This window comes from Tyto alba, unplaced genomic scaffold (genome assembly GCF_018691265.1).
Source record: "Tyto alba isolate M040663 unplaced genomic scaffold, T.alba_DEE_v4.0 Super-Scaffold_22, whole genome shotgun sequence".
In the NCBI taxonomy this organism is placed as follows: domain Eukaryota; kingdom Metazoa; phylum Chordata; class Aves; order Strigiformes; family Tytonidae; genus Tyto; species Tyto alba.
The window spans coordinates 17,866,860-17,890,385 of NW_024881296.1; the positions used below are offsets into that span (position 1 = coordinate 17,866,860).

General features: G+C 36.9%; 1 protein-coding gene across 1 annotated transcript in view; it reads left to right on the plus strand.

The window, feature by feature from the left end:
- The window catches only part of LOC104356624 (WT1 associated protein), a 29,056-nt gene extending 8,581 nt beyond the window's left edge, over window positions 1-20,475 (plus strand). Inside the window, exons 4-8 of the mRNA XM_033011581.2 lie at window positions 3,475-3,533; window positions 5,273-5,400; window positions 12,162-12,340; window positions 17,156-17,310; window positions 19,251-20,475. Of these exons, the coding sequence (XP_032867472.1) occupies window positions 3,475-3,533; window positions 5,273-5,400; window positions 12,162-12,340; window positions 17,156-17,310; window positions 19,251-19,834 (1,105 nt within the window). The 3' untranslated portion in view covers window positions 19,835-20,475. The remainder of the gene's footprint in view (window positions 1-3,474; window positions 3,534-5,272; window positions 5,401-12,161; window positions 12,341-17,155; window positions 17,311-19,250) is intronic.
- The last annotated feature ends 3,051 nt before the right edge of the window (window positions 20,476-23,526 follow it).

A 23,526-nucleotide genomic window follows, 5' to 3' on the forward strand; every position in this document is an offset into this window, starting at 1 on the left:
AACAGAGAAGAAGGAATAAACAGATAAGAGTTGGAGCACTAAAAATACTGTCAGTGTTCTTCAGTGTCTTCATTTTTTTTTTAAATGCTTTATTCTGTCATAGTTCCTTATTTTCCTTTCTATTTCTTTTGTGTAACTTCAGAAGCTACAACTTTAACTTCAGCTTTTCAAAGATTAGAATTCCACTTTTATTCCCTGTTAATGATCTGTGCTACTACTATAAACATAGTGAAATAGCGCCGGAAAAAGGCAGTGTTTAGGAAAATTGATTATTAAAGGCACTGAACAAGAAAAGTTACTACAGGAGACTTAAGAACTTAAAAATTATAAAAGGTGCATAAAGTCGTCAGTTAATAGACACTTACGTGAAAACTAAATTATCAAGGCCATCACAAGACTTTTTAAAATGCCTAAAACTAGTCAAAGTATATATATATTTACAAAAATAAATAAATACTGGATTTTTTTTCCTTTAACTTGGTTTCATGAAAGTTCTTGGGAAATTGTTCTGTTGACATATTTGGTAAATATTTCAACATTTTAGTTCTCAGGAGTACTGAGACCACTACAAAAATGTATACACGTCAGATGAGAATCACAACTGCAAGTTTGATTGAAAAGGAATCGGTCCCCTTTCAGTAAGGGCCTACCAATATATTTACTTATTTTTCTGAGCTGAAGTTATATATAAGAATGGTCTGCTTCATTAATGTGAATGTCTTTAAATGTTCATTATTTCACTTTTTTTTGATGCTTTAAGTCTATTTGAGTGTCTGTTTCAATGTGTGTGTTTTTTTTTTTTTTTCTTTTTTTAATCACATGAAATAAGATTCTGATTTTTGTCTCTATAGTTGCTAGCTTTGTGGTCTGCCTGAAGTGAGGTGAAAACCAGCTCAATTGCTAACAGAGAAAATTGCTTCTGACATCTTCTGTAGTTGTAGCAAAATTGAGACAGTGCATGTGTGAAAGTAAAGCTACTGTGGTAGAAAATGATCAAGTTTTAAAACTAATGGCTTGATTGTTAAGGTGTTCTCTCTAACTATGTCAGTGTGGTGATCACAAGTTTATCCTGTACAGTTTTGTCAATTTGTGCAGTGGGTTGACCTTGGCTGGGTGCCAGGTGCCCATCGAGCTGCTCCATCACTCCCCTCCTTGAGGGAGAAGGCGGGTAGGGAAGAGAATAAGATGGAACAAAACTCATGGATCAAGATAAAGGCAGTTTAATAAAGCAAAAGCAAAGGCTGTGTGCGGAAGCAAAGGAAAACTAGGGATGCATCCTCTACTTCCCGTCGACAGGTGATGCCCAGCCACTTCCTGGGAAGTAGGGCTTCAGCATGTGCAGCAGTTGCTCCAGAAGACAAATGTTGTAATAATGAGTGCCCTCGCCCCCTTTCTCTTAGCTCTTATTGCTGAGCAGAGGTAATTTGTTATGAAATATCCCTTTGGTCAGTTTGGGTCAGTTGTGTTGGCTATGTCCCCTCCCAAGATCTTGCCCACCCCCAGCCCACTGGTGAGGGGGAATGTTGGAGGATAGACTTGATGCTGTGCGAGCACTGCTCAGCAGTGACCAAAACACTGACCAGTGTGTTAACACCTTTCTAGCTACCAATACAAAGCACAGCACTATCTGGGCTGCTATGGGGAAAAAATAACCCTCTTGGCCAAACTCAGTACAACTTGCTTGAAGATGAACTGCAAGAGTCTTCACTAGGTTTTTAACAAAACATTGTCTGAAGAGTCATGTTTCTAGAAGAGTTGGCAGCCACACAACTTGAAAAATCTATGACATGGTCTGGTGCACTCTGGGTTTTCTTTTCCACGAATTCAGTTCTTGCCTAAATACTGGCAGTTGTTGCGAGGTGACTTAGAGGCATTCTCTCTGACGTTCTTGGTGACCATGAGTTATGTGTTCATTTTTGGTTTTGTTTTTTCTTTTTTTTTTTCCTCCTCCCCATCAGCGGTGGGCTGTCATGTCTACCTAACTTGTGTTTCAGATCTTAATTTCACTTGCTTTTTGTATAGCTTCTGTTATTGGGGAGGTGTGTGTGTATGTCATAATTTTGACAGAATTGCTGTTTTCAGACTTTGAGATGTAACCTAGAAGTCAAGTAATCCTGCAGCTGTATTTGAAGACCAACTCTTTCATTTAATGTAATTCTTTCATGAAAAAATTAAGTTCTTTCTTTCCAGGTTGGCTGTTAGTAGATAGTTTCAGTTTTATTTTTGAGGGATTGAAATCTCCTGAAGTAACATAGAACTTTTTGGTCAAATGGTGAAACTTTTTTTTCTAACGAAGTGTTTTAGAGCAGAGTTAAGTGGGAATACAACTTCTCTCTTCCACAGAGCCTGAGAGTTGTTAGTTCATTCTGATTTAATCTTCAGCTGAAGAGATGAAAAGTTTTGTTGCTGCTAGAAGGAAGAGATCTTATGCTTATTTTGATTTTCCTGGTGATGTGAACTTGCTTGCTGTTACAGGTCTGATTATTTTTAGACCCTTTTATGAGCTGTTGGAATTCACTAAGTGGTCAAAAATGATCTAGAGTTAGATTTTGTAATTTTGAGTTAGTGGTGTTGTAAGGTAAGGAGTTAAAATAGAGCAGTTATGAGTCTGCCATAAAATAGGTGTCAGGGAGAAAGAGTAATTGCGAGGAGGGAACAGAAACCTTCCCCTTTTGTAGTGGTAAGCTATTAGATTAAATTGTTTCATAATGTGGAATTGTAACATCGTTAGGAGCAAAATACTTTAAAAGCAAGCAAACAAAAACCCCCAAAACATGATCCTGTGAACTTTGTTGGTAAGGCATGTTGTGCTAAGCTTTACTGCAGTCTATTTGCTACTAATTTGATGGTGTGTATCAAATGCTATGCTGTTTTTAAGTGTGAGGTTTTCTCACTGTGGATGAATTGCTTAAATAACATGCCTTCAGAGTTACTGAACTTTGGCTTCTGGGTGGTGAATATAATCAGAGTATTGTCTTGATTTGAATGAGCTGGTATAACGACTTAACCTAAACTGCCAATTCTAGTGTATTGTAATACGCTTCTGCTTGTTGTCTTGTTCACTTGGTAACAGACTTACTGTTGTCTTTGTATTACGGTTTCTGTTAAAGAATTTATTTGAATTTTTCTGCTTTGAGAATGACATGTATCTTAGGTACTTTACACAGATAACTTAAGTGTTCGATCCCAATGTTTGTACAAAATATTGCAGTAAGTTTTAAGATGTCAATTTTACACATTGTAGTGCACAGCTACCTTTTTATCCTTTGGAGATGCAAAGTGGATTTAACTGTTTTCATTAATAAGAGCCCCTTTTTTAAAAGCTGGGATTGTCTCTTATGCAGTTGTGTAATTCTCTCTTGACATTTTCTGGTTAGGGCATGAATGTATACTCTGAAAGTTTAGGGAATGAAATGCCTTGCTTTAATAAACTGAACTTCAGAAAATTCTTTTTTCTCTTTGTCTCTGCAATAGGTGGAAACAGTATGAAGCATATGTGCAAGCTCTGGAGGGAAAGTACACAGACCTTAATTGTAAGTTAGCCAAGTTTCAAAATGTTATGAGTTACCTGAATGTTTATATAAAGCAGAGTGTTCAAGTAATGTCTGTGCTTTCTAGTATCTCTAAATAAGAGATAATTACATGTAGGTTATTTGTCAGAAAAAAAAGTCCCTGTTTTTTCTAGTGTAATTTTTCAGCCTTTCCCAACTCTCCTCTGCAGATCTTACACAGCATCTAAAAATTCTATTTTTGCATCTGTAGGACCATCTGTACCCAGACTGCTAGAGGAAAAAAATGTCTCAAAACATAGCCCCACAAATAAGAGCACTTTAAGGACTTTCCCATAAGAAATTAAGCGTTACCCTCTACCATAATACTCCATGACTGTTTGTGCCTTCAGTAGTCTCACAGGATTGTAAACCACATGGGAGGGGCAATAGTTTGTTGAGATAAAGGTCTAAAATGAGTCCCCAAGTAATGTTTCACCTGATTAGGCAAATTGACTATTTGATTGTCAGTCTTCTGTGTTTTTTATAACTTGGTCTGTACTTCAGTCTTTCAAAAGAGAATATGGGAAAAACTCTCAAATGGGAAAAGCTGAATACATTCTGGAAGTGACTGAATTGCCAGTCCTAACTCACTTTAAAAAATTGTGTTGGCAGCTAGAGTTGGGCTCTTTTCTTGTTTTCTGCTCACCTGCTCAGTCTAGTTACTTAAGACTGGGTACCACTGAGTTTGAAGGCTGTTCTTGTGTCAGTCCAAACAGATGTCCTGTTTGTTACATCCTCCTTCTACTGCCACCCCACAAAGTTTGAGTTCTGAACAGACTAAAATATAGCAAATGTAAGCGGTTGATTTCATTCTAATCTCAAACTGTCCTAACATAGATAAGTTGTTTTAACATTCCCAGTTTCCCAATTTTGGAAACTCTAATACGAGCTGTAGTAATCAGTATTATTGAACTATCTGCAAAGAATTATTTAGAAATTCTTGTCCTGAAGCAGTTTGTGACGTTTGTAGTTTATATTTACAGCTGATCATTCTCAAGTAATTAGAAAAAAATCTTCATTATTCCAACTTTTCATCAGTTTATACATGACAAGTAGCTGAGTGAATGTATTCTGTTTGTATCAGACTGCTTGCACATGTTCCTGTTTGAGTAATTTGGAAATGTGCTGTGCTGCTTTCTCTCATTTTATTTATATATATATATATACATATTTTTATATATATATATATACTATAATAAATCTTCATGAATCAGAAGAATTCTCGTGACTGAATTGCCATTTCTGAAGTTCTCGAATGTCTCACTGTTTCCTCATGGAGTGTTGAGACCAGTTTGAGGATTTGAGCCCAAACAGCACTGTTTATGGACTGCAGATTGTTTTTTGCCAGAGTGTAAACCTCCCTCTTGCCCCACCCTGGCCTCGACATTTCTTATACATACCCAGAGTTCTACTCCAACTTCTTGAGTTTCAGACTGCAAGTTGTAATAGTAGTTGGTTAAGCAAGCAATTTAAGAGTTATTTCCTATATAAACATGGAAACATTTTCAAAAGTTTAGTAAGTCTTAAGGAAGGATCAGAAATATGTATTTGGAACTAACTGTTGTCGAGCTTTTATGATAAACGATGTTTTGATTTTTGTTAGTTATGCTTATGACTCTCTTGTTTATGAATTTGGTTTTAGATTCTTTTAGCTGTCTTTAAAAACTGTTCATGAGAGGATGCTATAAAATGTGTTTTTTGTGTGTCACTACTTGTATTAGCTAATGATGTGACGGGGTTGAGAGAATCTGAAGAGAAGTTGAAACAGCAACAGCAAGAGTCTGCCCGAAGAGAAAATATTCTGGTGATGAGGCTGGCAACTAAGGAGCAGGAGATGCAAGAGTGTACTGTAAGTATTTAGCGAGTATGAGTGTTTTTGGACTGTTACAGGAATATCAGCTTTTGAGCCAGTACCCATGCACTATGTTTTTCATATATCTATAGCATCACATTTGCTGTGCTTAAAGAAACGACAGGGCATATAAAACTGTCACTGAATTGGTAAAGATCACTTCTTAAAGTTTGTTTTTTAAAAATCCATTGCTTCAGTTGATTTTCAGCAGCAGTTGTGCTTGGAAGGACTTTTGCTTCAGAACCAGTTGACTCTTGCATGAGCCATGCTTACTTTCTTCTAGCATTTATCAACTGCATGTTTACCAAAGATGTTACTTCTGACCATCAGTGGATGCAGGAACAAACTGAAAAGTAAGGATAAGATCGAGTTTACTGGGTTTCATTTAGGAGCTGTTAGGCTGATACTTCAGTTGGATTTGGATAGCAAGGTATTTGTAAACTTCCGCATCTGTTTGGCTAGGTAGGGGAAGGAGCTACTGACTGTTTCAGAGAAAGATCTTTGAAATAGGGCAGATCTGCTTCTTGGGGTTTCAAATGTGCTTTGTACTGAATACCTTTTTTGCTGCTGTTTCTGTTTCTCCTTTATTTCTGTGGGTTTTCTGTGTCTTTTTCTTTGGAGTTTAGTTTTGGTTTCTTGAAACTATCTTCTACCACTTTTGGGCTTTTGATCTTTTTTGGATTACCTTCTTAATTTTCACTCCGCTGCTTTAATTTAGCAGTTCCTGAGAGGGGATTGTAAAAAGCTTCTTATTGCTATTTAACGTACTCCTTAGAGCTTCTAATAACACACTCCTGAGAGCTTCTCTTATGAAAAATACAAGCTGTGTGCAAAACTAATGGCTAGTATTGTAGCTTTCTTTTGTTACCTTCTTTTAGACTTCCTTTTTTTCTGTAGATTTTCAGAGCTGTCAGGTATAGTAGTGTGCTACTTAACTCTGTACACAGTATTTGCACTGCTCTTAAGACCATAAGATAACTTTAGTTCTTAGTAAGCACTGGTATAAAGAGAAGAAAATAGGGGTAAAGCTTACTTTGCAGTGGCAAAAAACAAATCATGGAATCACAGGGGTGGAAAGGGACTTGCAGTTTGTCTAGTCCAACTTGCCTGCTCAGAACAGGGTCAGTTGGACTAGGTTACTAAGGACTGTGCACAGTTGGGTTTTGAGCATCTCCTATAATGGAGACTCCAAAATCTCTCTGGGTGACGTGTGCCAGTGTTCAATCACCATCACAGCAAAAAACATTTTCTTATGTTTAAGTGGAATTTCCTGTGTTTCAGTTTGTGCCCATTGCCTTCTGTGCTTTCAGTGGGCACCACTGAGAAGAGCCTGGCTCCGCCTTCTTTACTCCCCCCATCAGGTATTTATGCACATTGGTAATATCCCCCTGAGCCTTCTCTTCTCCAGGCTGTACAGCCCTAGTGCTATCAGTCTCTGCTTGTATATCAGATGCTCCAACCCCTTAATCATCTTCATGGCCCTTCATTGGCCTCACCCTAATATGTCCATGTCTTTCTTGTACTGGGGAGCCCAGAACTGGACCCAGTACTCCAGATGTCTCATCAGTGCCGAGTGGAGAGGAAGGATCACCTCCCTCGACCTGCTGGCAGCACTGCTCCTAATGCAGCCCAGGATGCTAATGAAGATCTATTCTGGTACTATACCGCAACACTTCCCTGGTAGTAAGACTACTATGTTGATCCTGTTTCTCTTGTTAGTTTTACTGATAAATTCTGCTATGAGGAACAGCGGTAAGAGGAGGCTTTTTCTTTTGAACTTCTGAGCATATAGCTGAAACAATAAATACTAAAAAAATAAAAAGAAATGCAAGTTTTTCACCAAAACCAATTTTGTGCGTACTACTTTCACCTTTCTTCCTCCCTATTTCTAAAAGAATGAGACAAATTCAAGTATATAAGACTATGAATTTTGACAAGATCATGAAGAGTGTAGAATTTTGGCTGCACTTTGTTATAGATGTTTATAGCTGTGATGTGTAGGCTTTCCAGAACATCTGTGTTGAAGAACCTCTGAAGAGCTTTTATTAATTTTGGTGTACTTAAAGGACACATGTGCCCCCCTTTCCCCCTCCCAGGCAAAGGAAAAAAAAAAAAAAAAACAAAACCAAAAAAACCTCAAACATGCATACCCAAGTGGCTTTATTTTTCCAGGTATTGATACATGAATAACATCAGGACTGTAATCTCCTCCATAGTACATGGAGGAAGGAAGATGCATCCTTGAAAAAGGGGGGTAAAAGCTATAATGGGGACAATGGTACCTTAAAATGTTTTCAAGTTCAAATGCATGTAGTTTCAAGAAGCTCTAGAAGACTACTTGGCTTTGTGCTATTAGATAGCATTTTTTCCAGTAAAGTACCAGTAGAAAAATAAAACATGCTGGATGAGATGCAAAGCTAAGCTGTAGGTTTCTAAATCATTTCATAAATGAACAAAAACTATTCATTGTATGTTATTTGGTGTGTCTAATTTTTAATCCGTGAAATATCTTTAGAGTAGTTAACCATTTTTTATAATCCATCTTTACATGTAAAATTTATCAGACACGGTTATTTATGTGTAAGCCTTTAATGTTTCCTGTCACATCTTAATTAAAAAGAGTGGGTATCTACGGTGTCAAGTTTTTTGAAAACTACTGATGAGTGTTTACTATATGCTACTTACTGTTCATATTACTCTTAATGTGTTCTTGGGACATGTTTTTACTTACAAACTTATCACAATCAGGTCACATTCAAATTTAAATGGATAAAAATTCTAAAATACCACACCATGTTCAAACAGTAGTAGTTGTCAAAGACATAAGTGAGTTTTCTGATTACTGATGACACCTTGCTAGTTAGAGTATACTAGCTCTGTTTTAAAATAAGGTGTGATAGACATTGTCTTAGTTGCTGTTTTAATTTGTACCCTTCTTTTAAAGAGGTAAAACACAGCAAAACCTACTCCAGCTTACAAAATCACAAGCCATCATGTTGAAAGTGTAGGTGTGCATGTCAGAGTAGCAGAATCATTGTCCTGATTCTGTTTCAGTACTCTTTGAAGAAATGAGATGGTAGTTGGATGCATAGCTCCATTCTGTTTTGTGCTGTGTGCTAAGTCTAGCAGCAGAATAGATGGGTTTAGTTTGAGCTTACTGAGAGTCTCATTGGTGTTGCAAACTTACTCTGGATAGTTCAGGGTGGCTAATTAAAGGGCTAGATTGAAGTTTAGGTGTTTAATACCTCGTGTCCTGTTGTCAGCAGCAGCCTTGAGCTCCCTTCCCCCTAACAGCAGCAACCCCTCTTCAGGGTAGTTCTGTTAGGTAAATGTGGGTAAGGTATTGGCTACTGTTTCTACATAAAGCTTTATTTCTGGCAGAGGTGGCGATGATGCTGCTACTTCAGGAAAGGGCCTTAAGCCCCTTGCAAGCTACTGCACAACTATTGTAGATCAACAAGCAGACAGGCATTTGTCACAATTTGCTACTCAAGTGGGGTTTCAGTAGAACAGACAGCAATGAGTGGAAGCTTCCTGTGGGTGAAGTTGGGACTATAGTACCTAGATAGTAATTACTTTTAATAACCTTCTTGTGGTTTAGGTTATGGCTCTGTTGTGTTTTTTGTCTTACTCATTATGCAGTTTCTTCCCTCCTACCTTCCTTATGAGGATATATAGGTGTACTTACTGAGACTCTACATTTTCTGTTAAGCACCTGTGTTCTGTTTTGATGAATTCATGTCAGAGAGTCTGTTCTTTGTTAATACCTTTGGACAACTTCAGCAGAAAGGATTCGGCTGTTTCCAAGAATATGTGAGAAGTAGAGTGGTTGAAAATGTAACTGTCCGTCTTAACAAAAAAAAAAAATATTCACCCAAACAAAACCCCACATAACCTGATGTCCTCTAAATAGACTACTTTTCAGATTCTCCTGCCTTGGGTTAGAGCAGAGAGCTGATACTAAGGTTTTTACTTTGTGAAAATTCATCCCTGTTTGCCCATCAGGTCTTTTGAGAAATACCGGCTAGTGTGTGCTTTCCTGTTTGGGGATATGAGCAGCCAGCAGGCATTTCAGGAGTTAAGAGTGGGCATGTCCTGGGGTCTGTCATTGGACATGACTGTTCCTGTATGTTCAGCTCTAGCCTGAAGTTGGTCCTGCCTGCAGGTAAACTCTTCAGCTCCCCACCCCTGGAATATTAACAGGTAGGAGATATGTACCAGAGTGATTAGTGAGAGCAAGAATGGGAGGCTTGGACTGGCTAAGCAGGAGGAAGAATGGAATAAGGAAGTAAGCAGAAGGGTTAAGAAGTATGGGCTTGCTTTAGGAGTGGGTTATACTGGGGGGAGGTTACTAGGTCTGGGTGGATGAAAAACCTGACAGATGAGAACTCTCAAGTTACAGCTGAAGAAAGTGCTTGTGGAGGGATGGAGAAAATTTGAGTTAAAAACTGGAGGAATAAATGGTCGTTGAGGGAGGGAATGAGCATGGATTGTTCAGCTTAAGTAAATTCCATGCTACTGTTTTAGGGCTGAGAGTTGAGGTGTTACATGGAGCCTATGCAAGTGCTCTCTGCTTGGCCTAGGAGGCTGAGCTAGAGATACTCAAACGAGATTCTTAAATAACTGACATTGGACAAAATCAGCTGGGTCCTCTTGAGTGTTTTAGTGCATTTCTGGCACAAGTGAGGAGCAGGTGGCAGAAATTCATTGTGCTGCTGATCCAAGGAATCTGTTACAGTTCTTAGGCTGGCAGTAGAACGGGGGGAAGCTGTGCTTAGACAAGACAAGGAACAAGGCCTTTTTTTCCCACAGTGACGCCCATCTAAAAATGGGCTGGGAACCACCCTGAGGTAGCATAACTACATTCCTGGAATATGGTGCCAGCTGGAGCATCTGTATGTGAGCAGACATCTGTTAAACTAGCTGCTTCACCTTCTAGTGCTAGCCCTTGCAAATTGACACGTGGTTGAAATACTTCAGTAGAGCAAGCATCGGAAAGTTGAGTGGATAGAAAAGATATATAAGTAATAAACAGATCTTTATTCAGTGAGCAACATTGTGTGTATTCAGTGACTTAAAGGACCTGTGGGGGTAAAATGCCATCCAAGAAATGTTAGGATATCTTAATTTGGACTTCCTAATTCTAAGTAGTGTTTGTAGGTGGGTTCTTGAGTGCTTTATTTCTTGAAAATATTTTTATGCAGCTTTATTCCCCGTATATTTGTCTTTGGAGACATAAAAGTTTGACTAAAACTTAGTTTTAAATGTCATTTTTTTTTTCAAGTAGCTAATTTAAGCTATTAAGTAGCTAAAATTATTTTGATAATACCAAATTATTGTGGAGTTAGTGGAAATATTTCAGCTGTTTCAATGCCTTTGAAATCACTTACTTGAAATAAAATCCAAGTTGAATTGTTGCTACTTCACAATATATAAATTAAAACACGTTCCTCACTCAAGAAGTGACTAAGGTCACTACTGCACATTTCTAAGGTAAATAGAATGTTTGTACTTACACAGCAATGGTGAAGAGAAAGTATAAAGACCCCATAACAGACTAACTGTATGTACAGGAAAGTGGCTCAACTGACAGTGCTTTTGACTGTGCTGCTTGTCCCAAGCAAAGCAAAGTGTGAAGGGAGACTCTCTTTACCTCTGTTTTACTGGTGATGCCTTGTACTGTTCATCAGTGAAATTCTGTTGCTGTCAAGTCTGGTTGCAAGATTGTGTATGCAGCAGGAGGCAAAACCCCCAACTTTCAATTAATGTTTCTTTTTTAATCTCATGTAATTTTGTTCACTTGCTGATGAAGAAATGTGTGTGATACAGGGAGCATAATAAATTGAACATAAGAATGAACATTCTCTGTGTAGGCTGATGTGATTTTAGTGATGAGGTGGATTCTAAACACGTACTGTTTAGTACATTTTAAGACTTGTGATGGGATTAAAATGTAAGAAACTTTCAAAAAATTTAATCCTATTTAAAAACATAGAAATTTTGACTACTGAATGCTGTATTTAAAAGAAGCCCTCTCACAGTTACTCCTGAACTTTTGACTGTATTATAAGTCTTCAGGGTTATAAATTATAAAATTGTAAATCTTTTGGGTTGTGGTTATCGCAAGAGAATCAAATCCAACTAAAATATGTTTAATTGATGTTACTATTTCTATTTTTTTTTTGTTTAAAAAAATAAATATACAAACTTGAAGTATAAGTGACTATCACATTTGCAAAAAACCTTAGAAGTTTGTAAAAACGCTCTTAGTAATTGCTTAAAAATATTACCCGTCAACATTAGCTGTAGTGTTCCATAATAACTTTCACTGAAAGTCCATGGAAATTAGCTATCTGCTTTAAGCAAGTAACTCTTTGTGTATACTTTTTTGTTGTTTCCCCCCAAAAGAAAGAGTGCAGGCAGATATAAAAGAAAGGGAGCATTCTAATGCTCCAGTCACTGCTTTGGCAAATGTAAACTGACATGTAGAAAACAATTTGAAGCAGAGGAGAAAAAAATCAGTGTTGAAAGTTTAAGCTTGGCAGGTGGTGGGATGGGAGATTACGTGAATATGCATGTTGATATGGCACGGGTGGGCAAAAGTGATTTTTATCCTGCGTTTTTCAGGTTATAGTTTTGAAAGAAGGCAAGCTTCCTTGATGTTATATTTGGAATAACTATTTTTGTTTGTATTTAAATGATTTTAATGTTTTATTTTAGGTTGTATGAATAACAGTCTTTTTTCTTATTTTATGCAGAATCAGATTCAGTACCTCAAGCAAGTCCAGCAGCCTAGTGTTGCCCAACTGCGATCAACAATGGTGGACCCAGCCATCAACTTGTTTTTCCTAAAAATGAAAGGTGAACTGGAACAGACTAAAGACAAACTGGAACAAGCCCAAAATGAACTGAGTGCCTGGAAATTTACGCCTGATAGGTAAACAAAAACAAATACTCCCCAGTCAAGACTTCCCTGACAGTCCCACTACGAGAATGCTATGGTGGGACAGCCAAGTACTCGTTTCCACACCAAGACTCAGACGTTTTGAGGCAAAAGCCACATTCTTATACTGTCCAGCTTGTAATGCTTAATGTAAAACTTACCAGATGAACCTTGTGTTTCAGCTTTTTTCTCCCCCTTTGCTTCAGAGGCCTGACGGCGTCGGACTATTCTGAAGAAATGGCCATCTTCGAAAAAAAATCTTTTCTAGAACATGTAGACATTTGCAAAATTGTTCTATTTGAAGAAAATAGAGGGAGAAACAGAAGTCTTAAGTCTGTGGCACACTGTGTCTACAGACAGTTTGGAGGAGAGAGAACCTAGCGATTATAAATCATGAATTGAACATGTAAAATTCCCGTAAAATGTAGAAGTGGAATATGCTTCGCTCTTAACCTTGAGCCTAGTGACTTAGAGACACTGTTAAGTCAGTTTTGCCAATAAGACTGTGGACTTCCTGCTTGTTCACTGAACTGCTGGGTCAAAACTCGATGAGGTGAATTTTGCGTTAAAGAGTTTACTTGCTAACCAGTTTTGAATAGCCATGAGAGGTGCTATTTGATATCACAACAGTGGTAGCGTACACATTTGACTGTTTAGCCTATGGGCTCTCTAGCACTTGATGGAGCCTTGAGTCAATGTTGCTAAATAATGAACTGTTTTCTGGATGATTGGTAATACTGTGGATGCCTCAAAATTAGGACTGTACGAAAATGTACGTTCCATCTAATTGCAGGTTTAAAACTGTTGGAAGCAATATATATTTGATCACAACTAGCATGTGTAAGAAAAACTAGTTGTGATAAGTATTTCACTGCATGTTTTCATGCAGAAATGAGAATTTTTTGATCTTCTATGCTAAGAACTGATCTCATGCTCAATACAGAAGGCACACAATGGCAACTGTCTTCAGTGTTGGTGGGGTGTTTTTATTCCTTTGTACACCTGTTTTTTTTTGTATTGCACTTCTATATAAAATGTGCCTTGAAATAGTTGTAATATATAGTTAAAGGGAACACTACTGGTTATACTGTTGTATTGTGAAACTCCTGGGATGAACGAGAATTGAACAGGTTGTTATTTCTGCATTGTCTCGTTCTCTGAAAACAAAGTCAGTATTTTAACAAACCAAAAAAACTTAAACACATGCATTTTCCTTGGTGGAATCAGTGAAGGAGCCTTTGCTATTCTATGGATACCTCTGTTCTGTTGTCCCAAGTTACTTGTAAGTAGCAGTCTGGGACAGTTGGGAGTGCATGTCTGAGGTGTGTAAAGTGAAATGCAGATTTGGTATAGAATTTGTGTGTGTGTTTTTTTTTTTTTTTCCTTAGTGAATTGGGTTCCATTTAGTAATCTGAGGTTTTGATTTTCAAAACAGTTGGGCAACATTTTATGACTCAGTCTGATCCTAGAAAATTCAGTTTTAAATTAAAAAAAAGACATCCAGCTGTCACAGAAGGTGATGTATTCTGACTGTTTTGATTACTTTTATTAAGATGGCATTACGTATTTTTAACTCGGAAGTATCTTAACTGTTTGTGCTTCAGATGATTAATATGGGATCAAAGAGTAGTGTACCTAATGCAGGTTTATTTTTTTTGCATGAGTAATGATTTAACAGCAAAAGAAAAACCTACAGAAAAACTTTACCTTTTTAAAAGTGATACATCTGGAATGATTTTGCTATAGCAGTATCTAAGATTTTAATGATCTAGCATCAAAACAGAGGTAAGACTTGCATTAATTGTTAACGTGTTACCAAGCCATTTGTAAAGCTCGCTATAATGTGCAGTTAGAGGCATGCCGTGCAGATTGTCAACTTGGAGTTCAGAAAATTATTTAATACATTTAGGTACAGGTTGGTTGTTTTCTTAAGTCCTCAGGCTCTAAATGCATGAATACAACTGAGGAGATACAAGTAACTTAACATTTCCTTTCAAGCAAAAGTATCAAAAGAAAATTCTGCTATTTCTGTAGCTACAACATACCTTAATATGCATCATATACTTTTAAGTCAGTGGTGTGAGTGTGCATAATTCATATATGCAGTAGCTGGAGTACAGAAAAGTAGAGTTATTTTCTGGTGAATAATTGAGGCTGTCTTCATTACCTGGATTAAGGTTTTTCTGACTTTTATTTCTGAAAAGGTGAGGAATTATGAGTCATGTAAAGTATTTTTCATTCTCTTTGCATTCTGCTCCTTTCCCCCCCCCAATTCCTTTAATTGTCCATCCTTGTACACAAGTACTCTTATTTCACGGCCTCTGACCTAGTTTTTTAAAGAGATGATGCTCCTGATCAGATCCCTAACTGCTGTTCTTAGGGTAAGAAGTTAACTGCAGCCCTAAGCGTTGTTAGTTCTGAACTTTAACCATAGGTAATGGTGTACAGCACCCTGATGTCTGGAGGTAGAGTGTATTCAAATGAATGGCTATGCTAAAAAAGGGCATATATTCAAAGAAAGGGCAATGCTGAGCTATTTCAACCATCAATAATCATAAGAGTATGGACTTGGATTAAAAATTAGTAGAAATGTCATTTGCATTAAGCCTAGTAAAACAAACATTAGTCTTCTGGAATTTAACCACTTATATTCTTTCAGGTTCTGTTGCATGTATGTTCAAGAGGATTTGTGAAAACAATGCCAAACTTAGTTCTACAGCTAATAGGAGTTATTTTAATAGTTACTGGATTTTATATTCTTGCATGTGTTTGTCTTTTTTGTAAATGGCAAGGAGAGGTTATTTGGTGCCATAATAGTTCAGAACATCTGGAAAAATTTTGATGGGAAGAAACAGCATTATAGGTAACTATGCAAATTTCTATACAGGTAATAAACATTTTACATTTTGGCAGGAGTTAACATGAAGAAATTAATGGGATTCTAAAATTGTCCCAATTCCAAGGTAACTGGTACTTCCTAATTCTACAGTTGATGTTGTTTTGTGAAAAGAAAAGCATTAAATGGCTAAAGTACTGTGAACTTCTTTAACTTGTAGTGATGATGAATACAGTAACAGAAATTTGCAAATGGCTAAAAATCATTGCATGTCTGCCTAATAACTTTTGGGATATGTCACATTGGTTATCTCCAAAGTGGTCCTGCTTTACACAGAATGAACATCTCTAAGGAAACTTGCATCTTAAGTGTGCGACTTGGACTGTATTAGGTCAGCACAATTTAAACTTCAAGGACCTGGCATTGGACATCACATCAAGAAAGAAAACAGGTTGCTGCCTTTAGCAGAATTTCAGGCTTCCAGGACTTTACACAGCCAGATTCCTTCTGGAGCAGCCCACCTGAAAGATTTGGGAGAGTCAGTCGGAAAATGTTAAATGGGGCAGAGTTGGCAGAACTTAAAAGCTGTCAAAGGCTTGAATGCTTAAAAGGTAGTTGATAAGGAAATTATTATTTTAAATTCTTTTGGTTGGGTATTTTGGTTGCAGGAGAGAACCATGGCTGTGAATTGTAGCAGAATTTTCCTGTTCTACTTTTTTAATCCTCAAAATTTCTTCAATCTTTGTGACTTGTTTAAAAGCAAACAAAATAATTAAGTGACCATCTTGGTCTTGAAAAGTAATGCAAGTCCTGCCATTGAATTCCCAATAAACCTGTTCAAGTTTGGGTTGGTTTTTTTTTTGTTTTTTTTTTTTTTTCTTCTTTTGACAGAGCTTACACTTCTGTAGAAAAGAGGACAGCTTCATTACGTTGCTGAGCCTATTAAAAGGAAAACTGTGGTTGCTAGCCTGACTTTGGCAGACCAAGAGTTTCAAAGGACTTTTCATTCTTTTATGGAATCAGATGTATTGCCTATATATTAATTTGCATACTACTTCCTATAATGCTTTACAATGCAGTTTTTATCATGAAGATTAAAGATGTGTGATGTTACCTATTTGGCAAAGAAAATATCATCAGTTCAGAATATTTTTTCCTGCCTGTTTCTCCTTTGAAAACTGGACATCCTAATGATCATTGCTTATGATCGGAAAGCTGTCATTCTAAAGGAAGTAGATTAATAATATACTACTTCTTTAATTTCCTAATTTTTAATGACATATTACTTTCTCTTCATCATGCAAGATGTGCTTAGGAAGAGCTGACCACAGAAATCATGAAACAGACTGTGTACGTTACTGTCAAATACATAAATTGAGTTGAAAAATAGACATCTGATTTTTTTAAACGAGTACCTGGACAGCATTTAAAAGAATGCCCCTTAAGGAAAAATTGGTGCCAATGTGAAAAACGAACATGGGATTTAATATTTTCTCGTAAGCAACTTTCTTCTCTTCACCCAGATTTAGTTATTAAATTTTACTAGTACAATAAATTAAGGTTTTTGTTCATAATTCCATTTACACATGTAATTTTTGTGTAGTACTTGATCTTTTGACTTACAAGGCACATCTTTAATCAAATACTTAACTTTCTTGAGAATTAGCACATGCAAGATTGTGCATACTGATAATCCAGATGTTGGTATGAAAAAAAAGAACAATATGCTTATTCGTATTTGCAGTAATAAAACTTGCCTTCCACTTTATGGGACAGCGACAGAAGAGCAACTGGCATTGGAACAGCACGTGGTAACTATAGGGAGACTTTCTGCTATGACAATTATGTTGAGGCATAATGTTCCTTGAATTGTGACATGCAGAAATTGCATCTCCTTTTTGTCTAATTGTGATTGAGGAAGATTACTGAAGGTTTTATATTCATTGTGTGATAGATGGCTCTTTCCTTTGCAGCCAAACAGGCAAAAAGTTAATGGCGAAGTGTCGAATGCTTATCCAGGAGAATCAAGAGCTTGGAAGGCAGCTGTCCCAAGGACGTATTGCACAGCTTGAGGCAGAGTTGGCTTTACAGAAGAAATATAGTGAGGAACTTAAAAGCAGTCAGGATGGTAAGGGATTTTTTAAAGAAAATGGAAGTTGCCTTGCACTTCTGGTAGTTTAATTTCCTGATGATACACATGCTGTAAAACCATCTTTGCCAGAATGAAAGGGCAATATCAAGTAAAATATGACAATTGTAAGTCTTCACTGGTAGTCTTAATTAAAAAAACAAACAAACAAACAAACAAAAACAACAACAAAAAACTAAACCCCAAAACTTAACTCTGGGGAACTGGTGGAATTTGCAGCTCCAGTAATGCATCGTTTGAATTTGAAATTGCCAGATTTTGTATTATAGGCATTGTTATTTACTAGGGAATGTTTAGACTGCACACATTATTGGTGAGTTGGTAAGATGAAAGCTGTTAATGTTGCATGAAGCTAAGCATGCACTGAGAACAGAATGCTTCTTGTTAACTGACTGATTTATAAATTATTTTTAAAAAACTCAACTTTTTAACAATGCCTAAGAATAAGAAAATTTTTTCTTGCATTTAGGTAACTCAGATGAACTAAAATATATCATTATTGTGTTCACAGTCCAAATTTTTTACAGCATTGTAAACCTAAATTGAAATTGACGATAAACTCTGACCTCTTGCAGAATTCAAATGGAGGGGAAAATGCAAATTTAAAAAAAATATTTTGTTGAGAGTTCTGCATAGCATCAGTGGTTTTTTGATAGAATCTTAGGGTAGGTTATCTGATCATTACAAAAAATCTTGGGATGAGCTAGTTAGACATCACATAAACCTGGATATGTTTTTGTTTTGCATCTAAGTCTGTAAGATAGCATAGACTTGATTTGGCATTATCAAAGTCTGACATATCCTGTATTTTTAAGGATAGATCTTCCCCCTGCCCACATGATCATATTTTTGAGAAGAGAGCAATATAAAATAATGTATAATGGCTAGAATTTGTAAGGTAAATGATGCTTTCTGTAATGGCATGTTGTTACAGTAGTTAACCCTTTTGCTTCTTAACTACTATTTAGATAATGCACTTCATCTAAATTTATCAAGTTCATAATTGAAGTGTGGACATGCTTTAAAGATTTCTGCCCTCGAATGTAGTAAAGTAAGCTCCAGAGCTGAGATGTGTTCTTTAGCTCCTATTGCTGCTTCCACATATGAACAAAGATGACGATAATCCTGCAGTAGCAGTTTTCCTAGCAATTTATTCTCTGTATCAGCAAGAACACTTCAATTTTATGAATTTTTACAATAATAAGCAGTTTGCATTTTATTTGTTCCATCGTATCAATGGTACAGTTGAATTGAAGACTAAGGGAGTCAATGTTTCTTCTACTGTTCTCAGGTCAAATCTGTTTTGCTCCAAAATGCAGTCCTTACTGTAAAATCCTTTACTCTTGATACATAAGTACTAAAATACCCTGTGGAATTAGTTAAGAGTTCTGTTGGTAAGAAAGTCTTTTAGTGTCCTGTTACGCAGGATTTAAAGGATTAAAAAGCAGTAAGAGCGGAAACTTCCTTCAAATGTGACTAAAATATTTTTTTTGTCACTGAATAGGCTTTTGTATTTATTCAGAACCAATATATACATATGTGGTTCATGGTCACTTTTACAGTATTTCTGCTAAGGTTTTATACTTGAGTAAAGGTAAAAATACGAGGACCTGCTTGCAAAATACTCATTGTTGAAATTTAGCTGTTTTCCAAATACCCTCCTTTCTTGCCCAGAAGTTAATTTCTTCCCATATATTCTGAGTAGCAGTATAAAAATATGCAGATGATAGTTAAGCATTTCCTCCTTCAGAGGCAGAGTATCAAAACCAGTACATACCCAATGGCTGAAAAATAGCCTGTTGAAAACTTTCAGCATAAAATGTTGAGTTAACGGGATTTTATATTTTTTTTTTTTGTCTGAGATTGAAGCTGTATATGGGCTATTAAGTGTTTGCAACAAATGTGTTTTCTTTATATAGAATTGAATGACTTCATCATCCAGCTTGATGAGGAGGTAGAGGGTATGCAGAGTACCATTCTAGTTCTTCAGCAGCAGTTGAAGGAGACTCGCCAGCAGTTGGCGCAGTACCAGCAGCAGCAGTCCCAGGCCTCCAACCCGGGTACCAGCAGGACTCCATCTTCTGAGCCTACAGACCAGGGAGAGGCTGTGGGTAAAGACTGCAGCCGCCTGGCAAACGGACCAAGCAATGGTAGCTCCTCCCATCAGCGGACGTCTGGGCCTGGATTTTATAGGGAGGGTAGCGGCACGGAAGATGACTTCCCGGCTTCTCCAGGGAATGGTAATAAGCTGTCCAACCACTCTGAAGATAGAACTGGTAGAGGAAGTGGTAGCTACATAAACCAACTCAGTACTGGGTATGAAAGTGTAGACTCTCCCACTGGCAGTGAAAACTCACTCACTCACCACTCAAATGACACAGACTCCAATCATGATCCTCAAGAGGAGAAAACAGTGAGCATGAAAGGTAACAGAACTGTGGGTTCTCGTCATGTCCAGAATGGTTTGGACTCCAGTGTAAATGTGCAGGGTTCAGTTTTGTAACGTTTTTCTGCAGCATTTTTATACAGTGTCATTTAAATTGGGAGAGGATACTGTCCAGAAGCCGTTTAAATTAGTGCATACTTGTCACAATTTTGCCTTTTTGTGGGTTTCTTTTTGCTTCAATACCTCTGCCACTTTGGAAATTTTAACAGTTAATTATGTTGAATGTTGCTAAAAGGACGTTTGTGTAGCTCAAGTTATTTTTATATGAGTTAATGTGAAGTTGAAATGGAAGTTATTTCCATAAAGTATAACATAAATGATGTCTGTACAAATCTGTGTATATCTAGAACCTGTGCTGTGTAAGGGCATTCTTACTCATACTGTTATACTTACACCACCTTCAAGATTTGTCATAATAGCTGTGGGTTTATGACTGCCAAGTTTGCCCAGTACAGTAGTTTTATCACTAAAAGATGGACTTACTGAAGGAGTCCTGTAGTAGTTTCAGTGTTAATTACAGTTTTTCCCACCATACATCTGTGCATTTTTCTCCTTAGGTGACCGAATGTTTATGGATTGTGTGCATAGTTACTCAGTTTTTAAGAACTGTTGTATCCTGTTTATGCATATTGCTCTGTGACTCCAATATTATCTTACCTGTACTGACCAAACCTAAATAAAAACTTTTAATAATGTAATTTCCTCATTGTTCTGCATTGGCTTACACGGCTTATTTGTATGCAGTGTATTTATAGTACTTAATTTTTAATTGAATTTGTTCCTGTGTCAATCTTATGATGCAGCTTGTGCCAAATACCTGAAGTTACAGGTGTGTACTATCACACTCATTTCAGGCCAGCCTAATAGTGCTTATTCTACAAGTTTTGTCCTTATTGGCAGATAAGGGGTGGGAGGAGAGGGAGAAGGGAGCAAGTTGGAAAGTCTAAAAGTAAACTTTAGAGTTGGAACCTGGCTTTTGTAAAGATTAAAAAAGAAAAAAAAAAAAAGGCTAAAAGTATCCAAAAGGTAAATGTGCAAATTAAACTACAAACTTTAAGAAGTTAATCTTTCAGCCTCTTAAACTAGAAAAAAACTATTGTTTTTAAATGCCTACCTGAGGGAACTGACTTAAGAGGTGCTGAGAATGAAAAAATTCCCTTTAAACATACTTTTATTGTTCAGTAGCAATGAGTTATGAATTTCTCAGAACCTAAATTTCTGGTGGTTATCTTCTACCTACCAGTTTTCTGATGGTAGCATGTAAGCAAGGAGATGAAAAAGCACTGGCTTTTAAGCACTGTTAAAAGGGATGGTAAAAGTACATAGCAGTATACTTTTGGGTAGACTTAAGTCCAGTTTCAACATTTTTCTGCCAGTGAATGCTGTAATTACTAAATGACTAATATTATGTCATATATAGCCACTAGAACAATAGTAAATAGCTTATAACTTTTCAATTCACTGTGGAGACAGTGAGGCTCTTGTTTGAAAGCAGTATTTCTCCAGAGTTCTAGGACATTCTTGAATTTGTTTCAAATTTACACAGTTATAATAAATTCCTATATTGTAGAAGGGTTTCTGTGGTACCATTTTTAAATGGCATATGAGAATTAGCATCTGCAGTAGTATTGTCCAAGACAAATGGATGTCATTAATATACTACTAGCTGCTGTCATCTGTATTAGAGACATGCTAGTCCATGTATGACTGCTATTTTAATTTCATAGTGTTCACTTAAATCTATTAAAACCACTTAGTAGTTGTCACTGGAAGTGTAAATTCTATTGGCAATACCTGGTTGTTTTTTGAACATTACTCTAGCCCTCGCTACCTGAAAAACAGTAGTTATTAGTTGAATGCATGAAGGGGAAGTGGCAAGGATCTGTACAAAAAAGTACCAGCATCTGGCACCCAGAGTTATTTCTAGTTTACAAAAATCACCGATGGTGATCTAGATACGTAGTTGCTGGTGGTTTATATTTGGTCTTAGTATCTTATTGCTTGATTATCCATGGCATGTGTATATGTACATCCTGGATCCTGTACATGGTAGAATACTGTATTTGTAAGAAGCTTAAAATGCTGATGATATAACAATGGCTGTATCTGATAAAATAGATGGTAAAAAGCCTTGTGGGGAAATCTGTGGTGGCGGTTCACATCTCAGTCTGAAATATGAAAGCAACTCATGCCAAGAAAATGGTAGACATCTTTTCACCTAGTATAAGGAATTAGAAGGCTGTAATTATATCTTTGGATTTACAGTAATTGCTATTAATTGCTCTGAGGTTAAAAAAATGCATAGCTTTCAGATGGTGACAGCTTGATACTTAAATCTGTCAGTTACTATAGGACATTTGTGTCAACCTCATATAAAGATTATTTTTCTCAAGAGTGTGTGGTACTTTTTAAATAGTAAAAAATTAAAGTTTAGCTAAAGAGCAAACAAAATTAGAAATACGAATTATACCCTCTGACTAGCAGTTATCTGGTTGAAGAAAAATAATTTTAAGGCAAGGTAAGCCATTCCCCTTCTCATCCTCTGCTTAGAGGGTATCTTCTAAATATGGAACCTGGAGTGTTTTATTTGTGGGGTTTTTTTTTTGTTTTGTTTTTTTTGTTTTTTTTTCAGAATTAATGCAACACAGGAACTGCACCAGTTAAAAAGCATCATAATTGACTTGCTTTCATAGAACAGTTTCTGCAAAGCATCAGTGAATTGAAGTATAATAATAATACCTATAGAAATGCTAAAACCTGTAATATTTGCATGTTCGTGTCTGGCTGTCAATGCCTATATTATGACATCTAATAATCCTGAATGTAGCTGGTTCATTTTAACAGAAGATGGCATTTTATTGATCACCAATAAATACAACATATTCCTCTTCAAAATTAGAAACTGCCTAAACTTTGCTGTGTATGTTTTCAGCATTCAGGGGAAATCTTGTTTCCAAACCTCCTGTTAATTTTGGACAATTCACCTTTTACCATATCTATTGATAAAGTGGTTATTTTCACTGCTCAGATTTCCAGAGTACTGCTGGCTCATAGGTGAAGCTAAATTAACATGGTTTTCTAGGGTTTGTGAAGAAGCAGGGGGAAGGGGACACACTGCTGTACTGTGCCTCACAGGGGGTTTAAATTACGCATGTGTGTCCCTCCAGGTGGATTTCCTGGCAATCGCAAAGATAAGGTAATTCATTTTCAACAGGGTTGCTCAGATCTGACCCCCCACTGAATTTTTGTAACGTGTTTTTATAGTCTGGTAAATATGGGTTCTGTAAATTCTTAGAATATGCATGTTTATTTTAAAAGACAAAACACAAAATATTGAGAGTTTCGTTGCAGAGATTTCCATACAAGTCAAGTTGTATCTAATGTTTGTCTTGTCTGCAGAGTGCCTCCTAACCCCGAGGGAAGGGTTCTCCTTACCGACCTCTCTGGAGAACCAATTCTGAATAGATCTTTGAACTAATTTCCAGTAACTATACCAATTGTTTTAGCTGATGAGTTTCCAGGAGGAAAGCAGTTGTTGGGAAACAGGATGTGCATAAAAATGAGGAAAAGGACAGAAATAAAAGCTGAAAAAATGTTCGCAAGTGCTGCTGGTCCTGTCAGTAAACTGACAGAAACATGTCTGCCGGGCAGATTTTCAGAGCTTGATACAGCTGTTCCGTGCAGCTGTATCCTGTCTGGTGCCCAACAGGCAGAAGCTCCTGGCAGGCGTTTTTCTGCTAGGTAGAGAT